Source organism: Chanos chanos, chromosome 2 (genome assembly GCF_902362185.1).
Source record: "Chanos chanos chromosome 2, fChaCha1.1, whole genome shotgun sequence".
NCBI classification, from domain to species: Eukaryota; Metazoa; Chordata; class Actinopteri; order Gonorynchiformes; family Chanidae; genus Chanos; species Chanos chanos.
Genome location: NC_044496.1, coordinates 48,186,636 through 48,201,985, shown reverse-complemented (window position 1 = coordinate 48,201,985; position 15,350 = coordinate 48,186,636). Strand labels below are relative to the sequence as shown.

Sequence of the window (15,350 nt, the reverse complement as noted above, 5' to 3'; positions counted from 1 at the left end):
TTCTCAAATGGTGATGTGACACCCATTCACCTGATGCTGGTGTCATGATTGAGATCAGACACTATATTACGTTACATAGCAAGTAAAGAATATTATGGTATTTTTGTGTGCTGGTAAAGTTGATGAAGCAATGATTTTTACATGATTTGACTTGACTGAAAAATACCATTTAGGATCTTTCTAAACAAATGAAATGTAAATGTTCAAACCATGCCTGCTGACAGTAGGAAGTTTCAGAGATCCCAATCCCAAGTTTAACAACAAGGGATATCAGTTTTATAGGCTTGTATCCACTCTCTTTATATCTCTGTCTCTGTCTCTATCTATCTCTTTTTCCATCTCTTTCTCTATCTCTATATCTATCTCTTTCTACATCCATAAATCCTGTAAAGTGATATTCAGCAATACTTTAACTATCTGTATCATGCTTAGAATGAGTTGCAACATCCTAAAGCGGGAACCATTTTGAACCTCTTAAAGGAGCTAAATGTCTTAACACTGTTTTTTTTTATGCACATTTTTCTATTCATTAGTTCATCATTCATAATGCTGCATCATATCCATAAAATAAGAAGACCATAAAATCCAGTTAATCAGGTTATTGATTAAAAGGAAAAGAAAGCAGAGCCGAAACTAGAATGTTTCAGAGAATCAGTAGAGCTAAAAGCACAATAGTGATGAGAAATGTCCCCTGTCAGAATCGTTTAAGAGAGTACAATGTCCTACACACACACAAGACATACAAATATGAGCGTTTGCATTACATTACATGTGTGTAGACTACATAGTGAATAGTGGATGGAATCAGTCCAGCTTTGAGGGTAAAGACAGTACTGTGTGTGTGCGTGTGCCTGTGTGTGTGTGTGTGTGTGTGTGTGTGTTTGTGTGATTTAGAGTGTTCTGTGAGGAGTGGAATGCGGCTGAGGACAGGACAGGACAGTGTGTTGTACCAGAGCCTACGATTAGACTCTGTGACCTACAGAGGCTTGGCTGTACCCCTGAGTGTGTGAGCAGTGTGCAGTCAGACAAAGACAGAGGGACAGAGAGAGGGGCACACACACACACACACACACACATACGCACACATACACACACACACACACACACACACAATGCAAGGACACACAGCACTTTTATTGCGGCAGCAAATTTAGCAATGCCAGGCAGAATTCCCTCCTCCCCTGAGCTTCTGAACAAGATTCAGATCAGAGCGCTGGTTTGAGCTGAGATAGGGCGTGTGTGCACGCTGTCAGATAGAGCTCGTATATACACACCCGAACACACACACACACACACACAGGCACTCATGTGCTCCGTTGTCACTGGCAGTCTCTGGATTTGGTTGTGACAGATGGTTCAGCATGTTCCGCTCAGGCTGGATTCTAGTTTTATGTCTTGTGGCTCTTGGAGGTAAAAGAGAAAAGAAAAAGTTTTATGTGATCATAATGTGATGTGATGGATTTGTTGGAATTGTTCATGTTGGTCAGTGTGAGAGTTTTGCTTGCTATGTAGACGGATTTTTCAAGTCTCCATCTGAACGTGCCATCTGCTGCTCCTTTTTGATATCTGCTGGTTTCTATGAGGAAAATATATGTGCATGTCATTAGCTTGAAGATTAATTCTGTACAAGAACACACTCTTAATCCATTTGAATGTTCATTGAAACTACTGTTTCATATATAAAATGCTATACTTAATATGTGTATCGGGTCTGTTTACCTGTATTGAACTATTTTAATAGCGTTAATTTAATAGCATTAAATGGTAACCCTTAACTTAGTGTCAGCACATTTAAGGCATTATGAAGGCGATATATAATACCATGAGTCTTTTTATAAACTTACACGAGCCTCTTGTAATGTCCCAGAGGTAGTTTATGGTGATTGTATGTCTGTGTGAGGAAGCAGTTGAAAATGTAGAAGGTATGAGTAAATATTTTGTGTTAGGCGATACATGTTTATAACAAGGTTAGCTTGTTTGAGCTTGTTAGGCTTGTAATAGGCTGTTAACTGAATTGTCATGTTGCTGGAGGTGTGTGCTGAGGCGTTATTGCTCTTGTCAGTGCATGATAAAAAAAAAAAAAAAAAAAGTCTTCCCAGTTGTACCTTTGATCTTGAAATTTGCTGACATGACCACAAGAACAGTGCTTGCGCTTAATTGCTAAAGGTTTTTGCATGTGTATTGCCACTCTTTTCTCTAACAGGGGCCAGCAGTAACGCTGCTCAGGCAGAGGAGAGAAACTGTTCCGTGTCCCCTCCGGTACGACCGTTTCTCTGTTTTTTTCCTTCCCCTGCTTTTTCCCCTCTCTATCATTCCTTATCTGACTGTTTTACCAACAACTATCCAACATATACCTGACTGCACAGCATCCATTTACATTCAGTTCCATTCACATGCTGCCAGCATCCATTCACACTCAAAGTCACAGTTTATAGGAAGAAGAGGCAATCCATACCCAAGACATTCACACAGCAAAAACTGATCAGCAAATAATGGTTGACGTTTGAAGTCCTTGCAGTTAGTGTTCAAGTCTACACAGAGGACAAAACTTAATTTTTATCTTCCTTTTTGGTTTACCGAATAACTCTACTGTAAATAAATGGGAAACTATATTTCTGTTCTGCTTACATCACAAGAGAAATTGCCCAGAATTTTCAGGATGTCTCTCCATAAGCGTCTCGCACACACATCCTGTCATGTGCAGGATCTTATCTAAAAGTCTTTATCGTGTCTGGTTGTGTGTACTTGTGCCTGGTGCATCAGTGCGCAGACTGAAGAGGGATGAATGTTAGGGCATGTCCAGTGAGACCAAGCGTGAAAGACTCAGTTGGATTTATTGAAATCTCCAATGCTGTGACATCTAATATGAAGTCAATTTAGAAATACAGTCACAAAAATATGTCGGGAAATACAACAGTGGATGACAGCCATTATTTCTGTACAATATTGTTTTTCATCATTTTTTCAACAATTGTTATCTATGGTACATAAAGACAAAGACAGCACTGAATCTGGGGTCTCTGACCTTTCTATTTGTAACAACAGATAGTGAAGTGTATTTCTGTAAACAAACATTTTCACTGCCCTCAGCTCCGCAGGCACTTACATAATATTTCACAAAACGGATTTGGCAGCGCAGAAAGCCTGGATATTGTCAAAAGGTGTCGTTCTCGTCTTTGCATCTTGGTGATGTAGTTGTAATAATCTGTGGAAACAGTGAAAAGTCAGCAAAAGGCTGAGTGATTTTCTTATTGTGACAGTATCATCCTCCCACGGCTGTTGACACGACTGAGAGACTCCGTCAGTTGAGAGATGGTATGAAGCGCTTAAACATCGGTGCTTACATCATCCCCGGGACCGATGCTCACCTGGTATTACTCTTCTCTTCTCTTCTCTTCTCTTCTCTTCTCTTCTCTTCAGTATTTAATTGACTGATTTGTTGAACTTAAAAGCATATAGGTGTGTTTGATTTGCATTTCCTCTATGTTGTCTATTGTCTTGTATTCTTCTGTACTCTTCTGTGTGTAGGAAGGTATATAGTGTTGCTGATGGTTTTTTCTGTTCTCTCTCTTAGAGTGAGTACATCTCCCAAAGGGATGCCAGATTGACATTTATTTCTGGCTTCACAGGCTCCTCAGGTGTGTGTGTGTGTGTGTGTTTTAAACCCTTTGAGTATAATGTCTTGTGTATTGGCCCCCTTTCCCTCAGTGGCGGTAGTTTTAATGTAAAAACATGTCATTTCTAAAATCGGGAATGTGTGAGAACATTCCTTCCGTGTTTAGTTGTGATATTTAGTTGAAGACATAATTCAGCTGCCACTGCTGCATTAATCACACATATAACAACACATGTAACATGATAGCTACAAGTTTAACATAGTTTTTTTAAGCTGTTACTGTGGATCTTTGCTGATTTGCTCCAAAGATTTTTTGGAATGATTCCTTTGTTGTGTGGTTCCTACTGAGTTTTGTTGATTAGTGTTCCTAATAACAACACGACCATATTACTTGTGATTACAAATTTTGCAATTACACTGTGGTTACAATTTACATCTGGAATTAATGCAGAATACAAACTTATTATACACATCTGATTGAAACTGTATACAGCTGAAATTAGGCCTTAAACAACAACAAGCCAAATGAGGTAGACATGACTGACTTGGCTCTTTTCCCCTCTAAAGGCACAGCAGTGGTTACTCAGAACAAAGCAGCACTGTTTACAGACAGCAGGTATTGGATTCAGGCTGAACGCCAAATGTACTGTATCTGGGACCTGGAAAAAGAAGGTGAGTACACAGAATGCTATCAACACTACACCCGGAACATAAAAATAAACAGACTTCATAAGAACGTCAGGAAAAGTAAAAAAAAAAAAAAATACTATAACATCTTGTAATGTGAATTGTGTATGCGGAATAAACCAGCAATGTCAGAACATACGTGTCCCATGATTAAAATACATAACTTCAACAAAAAATAAATAAATACTACATTAGAAATAGAGAAGAAATACAAGGCCAGTGTATGAAGCGGCCTATGGCAGGCTATACACAAGTCTGGTTTTAAAACAAACAGTGGAAGACAACAGCCTGCAATATGCAAGTGAAACAACTTTAAAGTACACACAGGCAAGTTGTGGGAAACAACCCTGAAATTCAATACCGTAATAGTTTGTGTAAAAAACAAACTTCTGTTTTCTTTTTTGGAGAGACCGATGTTAACAATATACGTTTTTTAGAGTTGTTTGTTGAAGTGCTCTGGATAGTAAATAGACAGGCCAACAAACCAACAGATAGACAAACAGACAGACAGATAGATAACTAACTAGTTCATTTTACTGATTTCCCAAATGGACACATGTTCACTGGTGTTAATCAGTCATAGTCATTTCCAGCTGTAGACTGTGGCAGTTGGTGTTGATGGTTGATTTGACTGACTGTAACTCTCGTGGAACACAGTGACTGTTCAGAGCATCAGTAAGTGGCTGATTACAGAGGTCCCTGAGGGACATCAGGTTGGCTTCGATCCCTTCCTCTTCTCTATACGTGAGTATTTTCTGACCACATTCAAGTCCACTGTTTTAAATTGTTATAGCATAATCGAAACAAGCAATAAAATAAAAGAGCTTTTTATGGAGAAGGTTATGGTCCAATTAACAGTAGTATCTAGTGGCTGTTTTTAAGTAGTCCAGCTCAGATCTGGAAACTTTCATGAGTGGATTTGCATTGGGAAAGATTAAGGAAAGATTCTCCAAATATCCACCATTCACAAAATGGTGTTACCTTATAACATATATATGGAATAGATATATATGGAATGGAATGGCTGCGATATCTGAGCCTTGAGATTCTACCAGTTAGCATCCATAGCTTGAAGCTGTATCAGTGTCAGAAGGCTTGCCACAAATTCTCTCTCTGTGTCCAGCTGTACAGAAGCCAAGCTAGTAGAATAGAAATCAAAACCCCATCCATCCCCTAAGCACCAACTGCAGGGATACTCTAAAGAATTCTTTACACATACTATACTATACTATACTATACTATACTATACTATACTATACTATACATAGTTACTCTGATAAACAACACAAAGAGATGTGATGGCCTGTAAGGTAAAGTGTGTGATGAAAAAAAAAACGATGAAAGAGGCATACATATTCTATTTTAACATACACAGTTTCTTCAATAACTAATCATTTCTGTAGCAGAAATACACAATGGGTAACAGTGGAAATGTACATGAAAAAGACCAAGTCAGGCTACACACAATGTAAATATGCTCACACAAGTAAATGTATGCTGCGTTATACAAGTAAAACACCTTTAATTTACAATGTGTATATCCTGTTACAACACGTCCAACAAGTGCTCATGTTACATGAGACTAATCACACAGTTAACGTATGTTTGCTCCTTTTCATTGCATCACATTACTCTTACTTTTCCCCCAAAGTAAGGGTAAATCTAGAAATATTAATTTCTAGCCAGATCAAACACTCAGTAGAGCTCCTGGTCTCTCCCCTCTCCATGCAAACCCTGTTAGTGCTCCATAAATTCAAGCAGTAGTCTATGTCAGCTAATCAGTTACATGCTGATAACAAAAAATGGACTTTGCGTACACTCAATTCAACAAATGAACCATTTGGAGCCTGTCACAGCCCGACAAAATACAACAAAAGAAATTGCGTTCTACGTAAACAACGTTATGCAAAAACATTGATTGCAGGCTCATTCTCTGATGTCTATCTTCTAATCACATAAACCTTTTCATCATCACAGAGACATTCAACGCCTACCAAAGCTACCTGGCTCCAGCGAACCTGTCACTGAAGTCCATCCCCAATAACATGGTGGACGAAATATGGAAGGATCGTCCGGCTCTCTCTCAGGAAACCCTCACTCGTCTGCCAGACAGAATCATCGGTGTGTGCTTCCTATCAAACAAACTGATATTGCACGACTGATAAATACCTGCAAACTGCACTGAAAGCATATGCTTCCCATAAACTCTATCAGAGCCATCAGGAGCTTTATTGTACCTTATCCTCTGAAGTATTGTCCATGACAGAACAGCACTGTTTGCTAAGAGTGCTGGGTACTTGACAATATATTTATGGATAAATTGTGCAATATTTGCTATGCTGGAGATTTATTACTTTGATTAGAAAATGGAGGAGCCAGGAGGTCATTTGTCAGATGGGTTTTGTCTTTACGTGTGTGTGTGTGTGTGTGTATGTGTGTTTGTGTGTGTGTGTGTGTGTGTGTGTGTCTTTGTGAGAACAGGAAGAACCTGGCAGATGAAGGTGGATGATATACGGCGTCAAATGAATGACAATGCCTACAAACCCACCGCAGTTCTGCTTTCCGCCCTGGATGAAACTGCATGTAAGATTCACACTAGCAACAACAAAACTCCATTTCAAGTATACATCACGTCTATGATGCAAAGCAAATGACTGGAGGCAAGTGTGAGACTGCACTGAAGCTAAAGTGTGGTTCACATCTGTGAACCACACTAAATTCAACAAAGAGTAGAAATAGAACTGTCTTTTCAGTTCATGAGTTAATATGTCAACACTGCCCCCTGGTGGTGAGCTGTGCTGTGTTTAATAGCCAGTTCACGTTAACATCTTAGCTGGAGACAAATTGCAGTGATCTCTCAGGGGGCATTCAAGCTGCTGACTGCACTGTTACCGTCTGTTCTTCCAGGGCTGTTTAATCTGCGTGGTAATGACATCCCTTACAACCCATTCTTCTTCTCCTACACTCTGCTATCTCTGAACGAGACCTGGTGAGTTATGATTTCAATACATAAAGCAAACCATGCCAAATCCATACAATGTGTCTAAGTGGATGTCTGTGAAGAGAATTGTATGTTATATTTAACCTTTCCTTATTATTTCTATTTACTTGTTTCCCTCTACTCTCTCTCTCTCTCTCTCTCTCTCTCTCTCTCTCTCTCTCTTTCTCCAGGCTGTTTGTGCACACTTCCAGATTAACAGACGATTTGAGGAGTTATTTGACTACATCCTGCACACCTTCCCAATGTGTGAAGATATTTGGGTATGACACAGTGCGCTCTAAACTGCAGGAGTATGTCAGCAGAGCAGATGTGAGGGTGTGGGTGGGCACAGAGTACACCAACCAGGCCTTGTTTGAGCTTATCACCCCACAGGTCAGTCTTCTGTCCACCGTAACAGCAGCTCACACGGCTGTGCAATGTGTTAAGTTTGCATACATTCAGGTAATCTGAGTCCCAATGTTAGCTGCAAGCATTTTCATCAAACTGAAGAGACATGATTTAACAAGATGATTATACTTGTTTGTTTCTTGTTTAATTTTAATACTAAGTTTACGTCACTTATATTTGTACAGAAATTATTTTTGAGGGGAAACAAAAAACAGATACATTATCAACATGTACAGCATTGAGCTTTTCTTGGCTTTTGCATGTCATTCAGTCCTCCGGTATCAAGTAGTATGATACAGTTTTGTGATTTTACAAGTAATTCTTCCACACTTACATCACATCCTCAGCTAAGGAGTCTAGGTAAATGATTACCTCAAATTAAGCAGAAATTATGGTCAGTGACATTGCCTTTTTGTTCAGTGGAGTTAACCACTGAGAACTACCTGCATAAAACACATGAGAAATGTTTTGGAATCTTCCAGATTTTCATAGAGGAGCAATGAGAGATTAAAAAAACAACCCAATTAACCACTAAAATAAAAATCTGTACAGGTTATCTGGTAGAGAACAACAGTACAGTCTACCTTTATGAATTACAAGATGAAGCAAGGGTCAATCTATCTGATTTAATTTTATCTGATCTTTCTTTTTTTTTACCCCCACGGCTCCCAATATTATTTGAACTGTTTTGATTTTCATTAATCACTATTCTTCAACAATTTGTACCAAGTCTTCGTACCAAATGATTATTGTGTGTACAGCCCTGTAAAGCTAAATGGTTGTCTCTGTATAATTATTTGTGTAAGCCCCTGGTTTTTATCTTTTAGGAGAAGTTACTGACCACGGACTATTCTCCAGTGCTGACCAGTAAGGCTGTGAAGGACCAGACGGAGGAGCGTGTTCTCAGAGAAGCTCATGTAAGCAAGGACAGAAAGACACCCCCCCCCCCCCCCCCACACACACACACACACACACACACACACCTGTCACATGATGGCTATAAAGGAGATATAAACGCTCCATCTCCATGCAATACAGCTCTAGCGCTGATTTACTGAGAACTGTTCCATATCTCCATTAGGCCCTAGAAGGATCCAGCTTCTCCAGCACAGTACTGATCAAACGTTTCATCAGTGCCATTAACATCCCCCAACCCCCCCCCCCCCCCCCCCCCCCCCCATCTACTCACATCCAGACACATTGTTAACACACTTCATTATTGAGCTGTGCCATAGAGCCAGAGCTACAGACACACAAAGTTTGTCAGCATAAAATTATGAGACACTCCCTTAAAGTTCGCAACTTTTTTCTCTCTGTAAGCAAACTTTAACATTTCGACTGTGTCATCAGTATTGTCTAATAAGCCTTAGCCTAAAACACTGGGACAGACAAGTACCAAAAACAAAAATGCTAAATGTGACCAATATCTTGTAATCTGACCAAGCTGACCTTTTGTAATAAGCTATGCCTATGTTGCCTGTCATTTCTAGAACCCTGGCTGTTCTGGATCAGGGCCAATATGCTACTTATTTCTGCTCTGAGCAAAGTCTCAGACCAGTGATTTTCACGCTGACTGATGTTGTTGCAGTCATACCTGCAAGGAATAGGATATAATGAAAAAGCGCACTGTGGTCTGAATGAATTCTCTCATTTGCCTGTAGGTGAGGGATGCTGTTGCAGTCATTCAGTTAATGGTGTGGCTTGAGAAGAGAGTCCCTGGGGGCACAGAGACTGAAATTACTGCAGCGAATTTTGTAGACCATTGTCGCAGGTGCAGAACGATCATAACATTGCTAATACACACAGAAACACACACACACGCACACACACAGTCCCACGTCCTTACCCACAAATACCTATGAACCCACAATGCTTCCTATTCATTTGTATAGTGTATAGTATCTTCCGCTTTCTTTGTGCAGTAAGCAGAAGGACAACAAAGGGCCAAGTTTCGGGACCATCTCTGCGGGTGGACCCAATGCTGCCCTCGCTCACTACAGGTATTACCACACCTCCATCTACTTCACCTCCTTCTTCCCTCGTTTTCTCTTCTCTTTTCCTTTCATGTGAGTCCAAATTGCCCATGTTCTTTTCTCTTTCTTTTTACAGTTTGTGCATGTTCTTATGCATTTTTATATTCCAGCCCGTCGAATGAGACAGCGAGGAAGCTGACAGTGGATGAGATGTATCTTGTTGATTCAGGAGGCCAATATCTGTGAGTACACAGAGATATCTCACCTGCGCTCTCCTGTATCTCCCAGTGGAAATGCTGTAAACACAACCTTCTCTGAACCAGAATAAACATGTAACTCTTCTCCTCAGTGATGGGACAACTGACATCACTCGTACAGTGCACTGGGGAAAGCCAACTGCATTTCAGAAGGTATGGAAGCTCTGGGAGTGTGTCGAGCGCACTCTTATAAATGATTAAAAAAAAAAAAAAAAGACAGATAGTTTGAAATGACGCGTCTGTCTGTTTTCTAACTTCCTGAAGGAGGCCTACACTCGAGTGCTCATAGGAAACATTGAACTTTCCAGAGTCATCTTTCCTGCAGGGAAAAAAGGCAAGTCTTTGACATGCTCTTTTATTCAGTCTCCCAATCTCACGTGCCCAAGCGCACACACATGCAAAATTACATGCTCTTTAACCACAAGGTGTCTCTCTATCAATGGAAGTGTACACAGTCTTCCACAGACCTCTTTACTTACTGTGTGGTCCTGGTTGTGTGCGTGTGTGTGTGTGTATGTGTGTGCGTGCGTGTGTGTGTGTGTGTGTGCGTGCACGTGCATGCATTTCTACTCTCTCTTAAGGTGTAAACATGGAAATCCTGGCACGTCGGGCTCTATGGGAAGTGGGTTTAGACTACGGCCATGGTACAGGACATGGAGTGGGAAATTACTTTGCTGTCCATGAATGTGAGACCACACGCCTTTCCGCTTTTAGTCTTATTAAACATTATACCAGTCTTTCAGCACATGCAGATAGATATCACTGGCTAATTAAAAAAGGGAACTTCACTTGCAAAAATGATCACTATCTTCAGTTTGATATTGAATTCAGAGAAAAGTTTCCCTCTTTCGTGTTTTTGGCCCCTTAGAACTTAAATCTTAAATGTAAAAAGGTGAGCTTTATTGTTGTTCTTGTTTTTCAATTTGTTTGTTTGCTTGTTTGCTTGTTTGTTTGTTTGTTTGTTTGTTTGTTTTGTTGTGTTGATATGGTCCCTTTTGCTCCCTCCCCATAGGGCCAGTTGGCTTTCAGAGCAATAACATTCCCTTTCAGGCGGGAATGTTCACTTCTATTGGTAGGATATCTTACAGGATAATCTACATTGTTTATTACATTGTTTTGATGTATTCTCAAAGAAGGCCTTGTTCACTCTATTAATTACATTGTTTAATAGTTTATTGTATTATTGATGTGTGATTGATGTTTAATTGTATGTAGAGCCTGGATACTACAAGGCCAATGAATTTGGAATAAGGATTGAAGATATCGCTGTCACTGTTCCAGCTGAAACAAAGGTAGACCAGTCAAAGAAATTTCGAATATGACAGTAGTAATTTTGTATTTACAGTCTCAGAATAGTTACTTTAAATCTCTCTCTCTCTCTCTCTCTCTCTCTCTTTTCCTTCTCCAGTATGGGAGCGATCATTTCTTGACTTTCGACATAGTGTCTCTTGTTCCATATGACAGGAATTTGATTGACATGTCCCTTCTAAGCCCAGAGCAGGTAAAAACACTAAGCACACTTTATATTACTACTACACAGGCATACCAGACTGCAGATCTGCTCTTGTGAACTCTCTGTATTCTTTATGCTAATCAGTATCAGTTTCCTTTGAAAAGCCCCACACAACATCCTTCCTCAGAAACATATTTATACAAACGTTCTGCGAGTTTGTGCCCTGAAGAGTGCATTTAGTGGTTTCCTGAAAAACTATGATAATTGTCGTTGCTCCTGAGACAATACTTGATTGGTTTTTGATAATAAGTGTGGTATGAGATCACCAGTGCAAGAAAAAAAGAAAAAAAAAAGAGGCAGAGTAGTTTATTTGTGTTGCTATTAAGAAAATCACAGTTACTTTTTTTTTCAATCACAGTTAAAATATTTATGTTTTCTGACTTCCTGTCAGACAAACCTACACTGATATTAATGGATCAGTGCAGAGAAGTAATAATCTAAGTTCATTGTTTGTCAAAAAATCTGAAGACAGACATTGGCCTGTAGCTCATGAATGCCCCCTTTTTTTCAGACATTTTACAATGATTGAGTTTGTTTAACTGAATAAGAACATACAGGGCAAATACAAGAAAATACATGTGTAAATATGGCAAAAACATCAATTTGATATTGTGCTGGATAGTTCTGGCAGCAAGTTACAGTTGTCTGTAAGACAAATAACTTATTATGTAATAACTTAGTGTAATAACTTGTTATTACAAATAACAAATAACTCTTTCTGACTTGTTATGTGGGTATAACTCTATTGCAGAACCCATTACAATAAAACTTGATAGTATAACAATCATACTTGCTCTGAGTCAGTGCAGATATAGTGAGTGTTGAATTCTCTTAGTGATAATATATTCTCTCTGAATCTCATAGAAGGTTCCAGAGCTCCATTTATAACAGTGCGGACTTCTCCTACTGTCCATGTGCTTTGTTGTCTTTGTAGTTGAACTGGCTGAACAGTCACTATGAGAAGATCCGGAGGCTGATGGGTCCAGAACTTGAGAGACAGGGACTGAAGGAGGAGCATGACTGGATGATGAAACACACAGAGCCATTTTCTAATGCAGGATCGTCTGCAGCTGCCTCCACCGTCACATTAACACTCATGGTGCTGCCCACATTCCTAACTCAACAGTTCCTCTGAGGACCAAGAGGCCCCTCCTACACACACACACAAACACACACACACGTGTGTACACACACATACACACACACACACACACACACACACACACACACACACACACACCCCATTCAGATCACTCAGCTCTCCCTCAGCAGTATGTTTTTTACAATATAACCTGGGACAAGACTGTTAATCCTTTTTCAGGAAGAGCTGCATCTATAAAAAAAATTTTTAAATCAGCCTTCAATATTTGTTCAATATTTCAAATGCTGAGATATCCACAGAGAGATCTCACATTGCTTAAACCCTACTCATATCCCAAACAGTGCCCTAACCCTCCACCCTTCAACATCCCCTACTCAAATCCCAACCAGTGCCATAACCCTCTACCCTTCAACATCTCCTACTCATATCCCAACCAGTGCATAACCCTCCACCCCTCAACATCCCCTACTCAAATCCCAACCAGTGCATAACCCTCCACCCCTCAACATCTCCTACTCATATCCCAACCAGTGCCATAAGCCTCCACCCTTCAACATCCCTTACTCAAATCCCAACCAGTGCCATAACCCTCCACCCTTCAACATCTCCTACTCATATCCCAACCAGTGCCATAACCCTCCACCCTTCAACATCTCCTACTCATATCCCAACCAGTGCCATAAGCCTCCACCCTTCAACATCCCCTACTCAAATCCCAACCAGTGCATAACCCTCCACCCTTCAACATCTCCTACTCATATCCCAACCAGTGCCATAACCCTCCACCCTTCAACATCTCCTACTCATATCCCAACCAGTGCCATAACCCTCCACCCTTCAACATCTCCTACTCATATCCCAACCAGTGCCATAACCCTCCACCCTTCAACATCTCCTACTCATATCCCAACCAGTGCCATAACCCTCCACCCCTCAACATCTCCTACCCATATCCCAACCAGTGGCGTAACCCTCCACCCTTCAACATCTCCTACTCATATCCCAACCAGTGCCATAACCCTCCACCCTTCAACATCTCCTACTCATATCCCAACCAGTGCCATAACCCTCCACCCTTCAACATCTCCTACCCATATCCCAACCAGTGCCATAACCCTCCACCCTTCAACATCTCCTACTCATATCCCAACCAGTGCATAACCCTCCACCCCTCAACATCTCCTACTCATATCCCAACCAGTGCCATAAGCCTCCACCCTTCAACATCTCCTACTCATATCCCAACCAGTGCCATAACCCTCCACCCCTCAACATCTCCTACCCATATCCCAACCAGTGCCATAAGCCTCCACCCTTCAACATCTCCTACTCATATCCCAACCAGTGCCATAAGCCTCCACCCTTCAACATCTCCTACTCATATCCCAAACAGTGCCATAACCCTCCACCCCTCAACATCTCCTCTCCACAGCTCCTGCTGATACCTTCGCTACATAAGACTCCCTCTTGTCTATGCGCTGCATTCCTCTGTCCACTGTCATGACAGATTAATTTATATCAGTGATAGTGTAAAGATTTGATAAAACTTTTAGCTTGAAACAAAATGTGCGATTTTAAATTTCCAGATGTAGACCGGCTACGTTGTGTACGTGTTGTTGTCAAATTTATGAAATTGTTCAGTGGGATTACTTGAAATTTTTGAAAGCAGCAAAATGTGAGGTTTATGTCACTGCTTTTTTGTGTATGTGCAAGTCTTTTAAAGACAATCTTTGTTGATTTAAAATTCATTAAATTAAGCCTGTGTCAAGCCACACGTAGTCTAAGCAGTTCTCTCAGCGTCTGTTACATCTTCTAACATTTACAGCAGGGCAGCATAACTGTACCTTTCAAGTTCAGAAATGCCATTTGTTTTTGTTTCTTCCAAAAGTCATGTCTCTCTGATTGCCTGAGCAATTTAGACAATGGTTTCCAAGGGTGACATGATTACCAGGGATCACTGACACCAGGAGCTCTTTTGAATTTGTTGACACATTACAGCTGTAAATTACTAAGTCGTATTTTTGGGCATAACTGTAAAACTTTTGCAAAATAACTTAACGATATATTACTTCAATACCACTATTTATCCAAATCCCCAGTGTCATTATTCTACTCTTGCTAAGAGCTCTTCAGTTGCTGACACCCCAAAATAAAGGGACTGAAGCAAACGATGGAGGAAATGAGAAAACAAAAACAAAATTTCAGGTTTGCTTTATGCAAGGGCCTCTGTTCTCCAAGCGCTACATCTGAGGTTTCGCGATGCCACATGTGAAGAGCTCATGCCAGCAGAGGTGCTGTTGCCTAGCAACAGTTCCGTCAGAGCGCGGGAAGGTGTATGCGGTTTAAGAGACGTCCGCTCTTTCTTTGCACACTTTTGTTTGACCGTGTTTCTCTCAGCTGGAGAGAAAAAAAAAAAAACCTTTCGAGAGGAGAAAAAGAAATACCCTTAGTGCCATTGGATGTCAACAGCATTTTAGATATTAGACTCCTGAGAGTCTTTTGTGAGAGAGATAATTAGCATTTGACACGGTGACTCCGACTGCTGTCTGTCAGGAAATGAAGGCTGAGTTTCAAGAGGAACTGAAGCAAACAAAAGAGATGATGAAAAGAATGAGCTCACTACCTTGGGTCATCATATAATCAAATATTTGAGGCAGAACAGAAAAAAAACTTACATTTTCATTTCACAAACATCTTTTCACTTTGGCTTACCTGTCATTCATGTTTTACATTGTCACGTGCCACTAAAACTTTATCAACTATATCTAAATCAGCAGTTTCCATAGTGACCGGTGACTATCTCCTTTAGATTAG

General features: G+C 40.4%; 2 protein-coding genes across 2 annotated transcripts; both read left to right on the top strand.

Moving 5' to 3' along the window:
* Positions 1-1,361: 1,361 nt before the first annotated feature.
* xpnpep2 (X-prolyl aminopeptidase (aminopeptidase P) 2, membrane-bound) lies at positions 1,362-12,569 on the top strand. The gene is made up of 21 exons (XM_030765472.1): positions 1,362-1,410; positions 2,204-2,259; positions 3,261-3,371; positions 3,575-3,638; positions 4,184-4,288; positions 4,961-5,047; positions 6,281-6,424; positions 6,785-6,886; positions 7,211-7,292; positions 7,475-7,676; positions 8,519-8,608; positions 9,353-9,462; positions 9,614-9,691; positions 9,835-9,906; positions 10,014-10,074; positions 10,186-10,255; positions 10,503-10,607; positions 10,934-10,993; positions 11,137-11,213; positions 11,330-11,422; positions 12,369-12,569. Exons 1-21 carry the CDS (start codon positions 1,362-1,364, stop codon positions 12,567-12,569), a joined length of 2,019 nt encoding a protein of 672 aa, XP_030621332.1.
* A 248-nt stretch (positions 12,570-12,817) lies between these two features.
* LOC115804984 (extensin-3) lies at positions 12,818-14,040 on the top strand. Its single transcript, XM_030765471.1, has 3 exons — positions 12,818-13,019; positions 13,260-13,643; positions 13,691-14,040. Exons 1-3 carry the CDS (start codon positions 12,818-12,820, stop codon positions 14,038-14,040), a joined length of 936 nt encoding a protein of 311 aa, XP_030621331.1.
* The last annotated feature ends 1,310 nt before the right edge of the window (positions 14,041-15,350 follow it).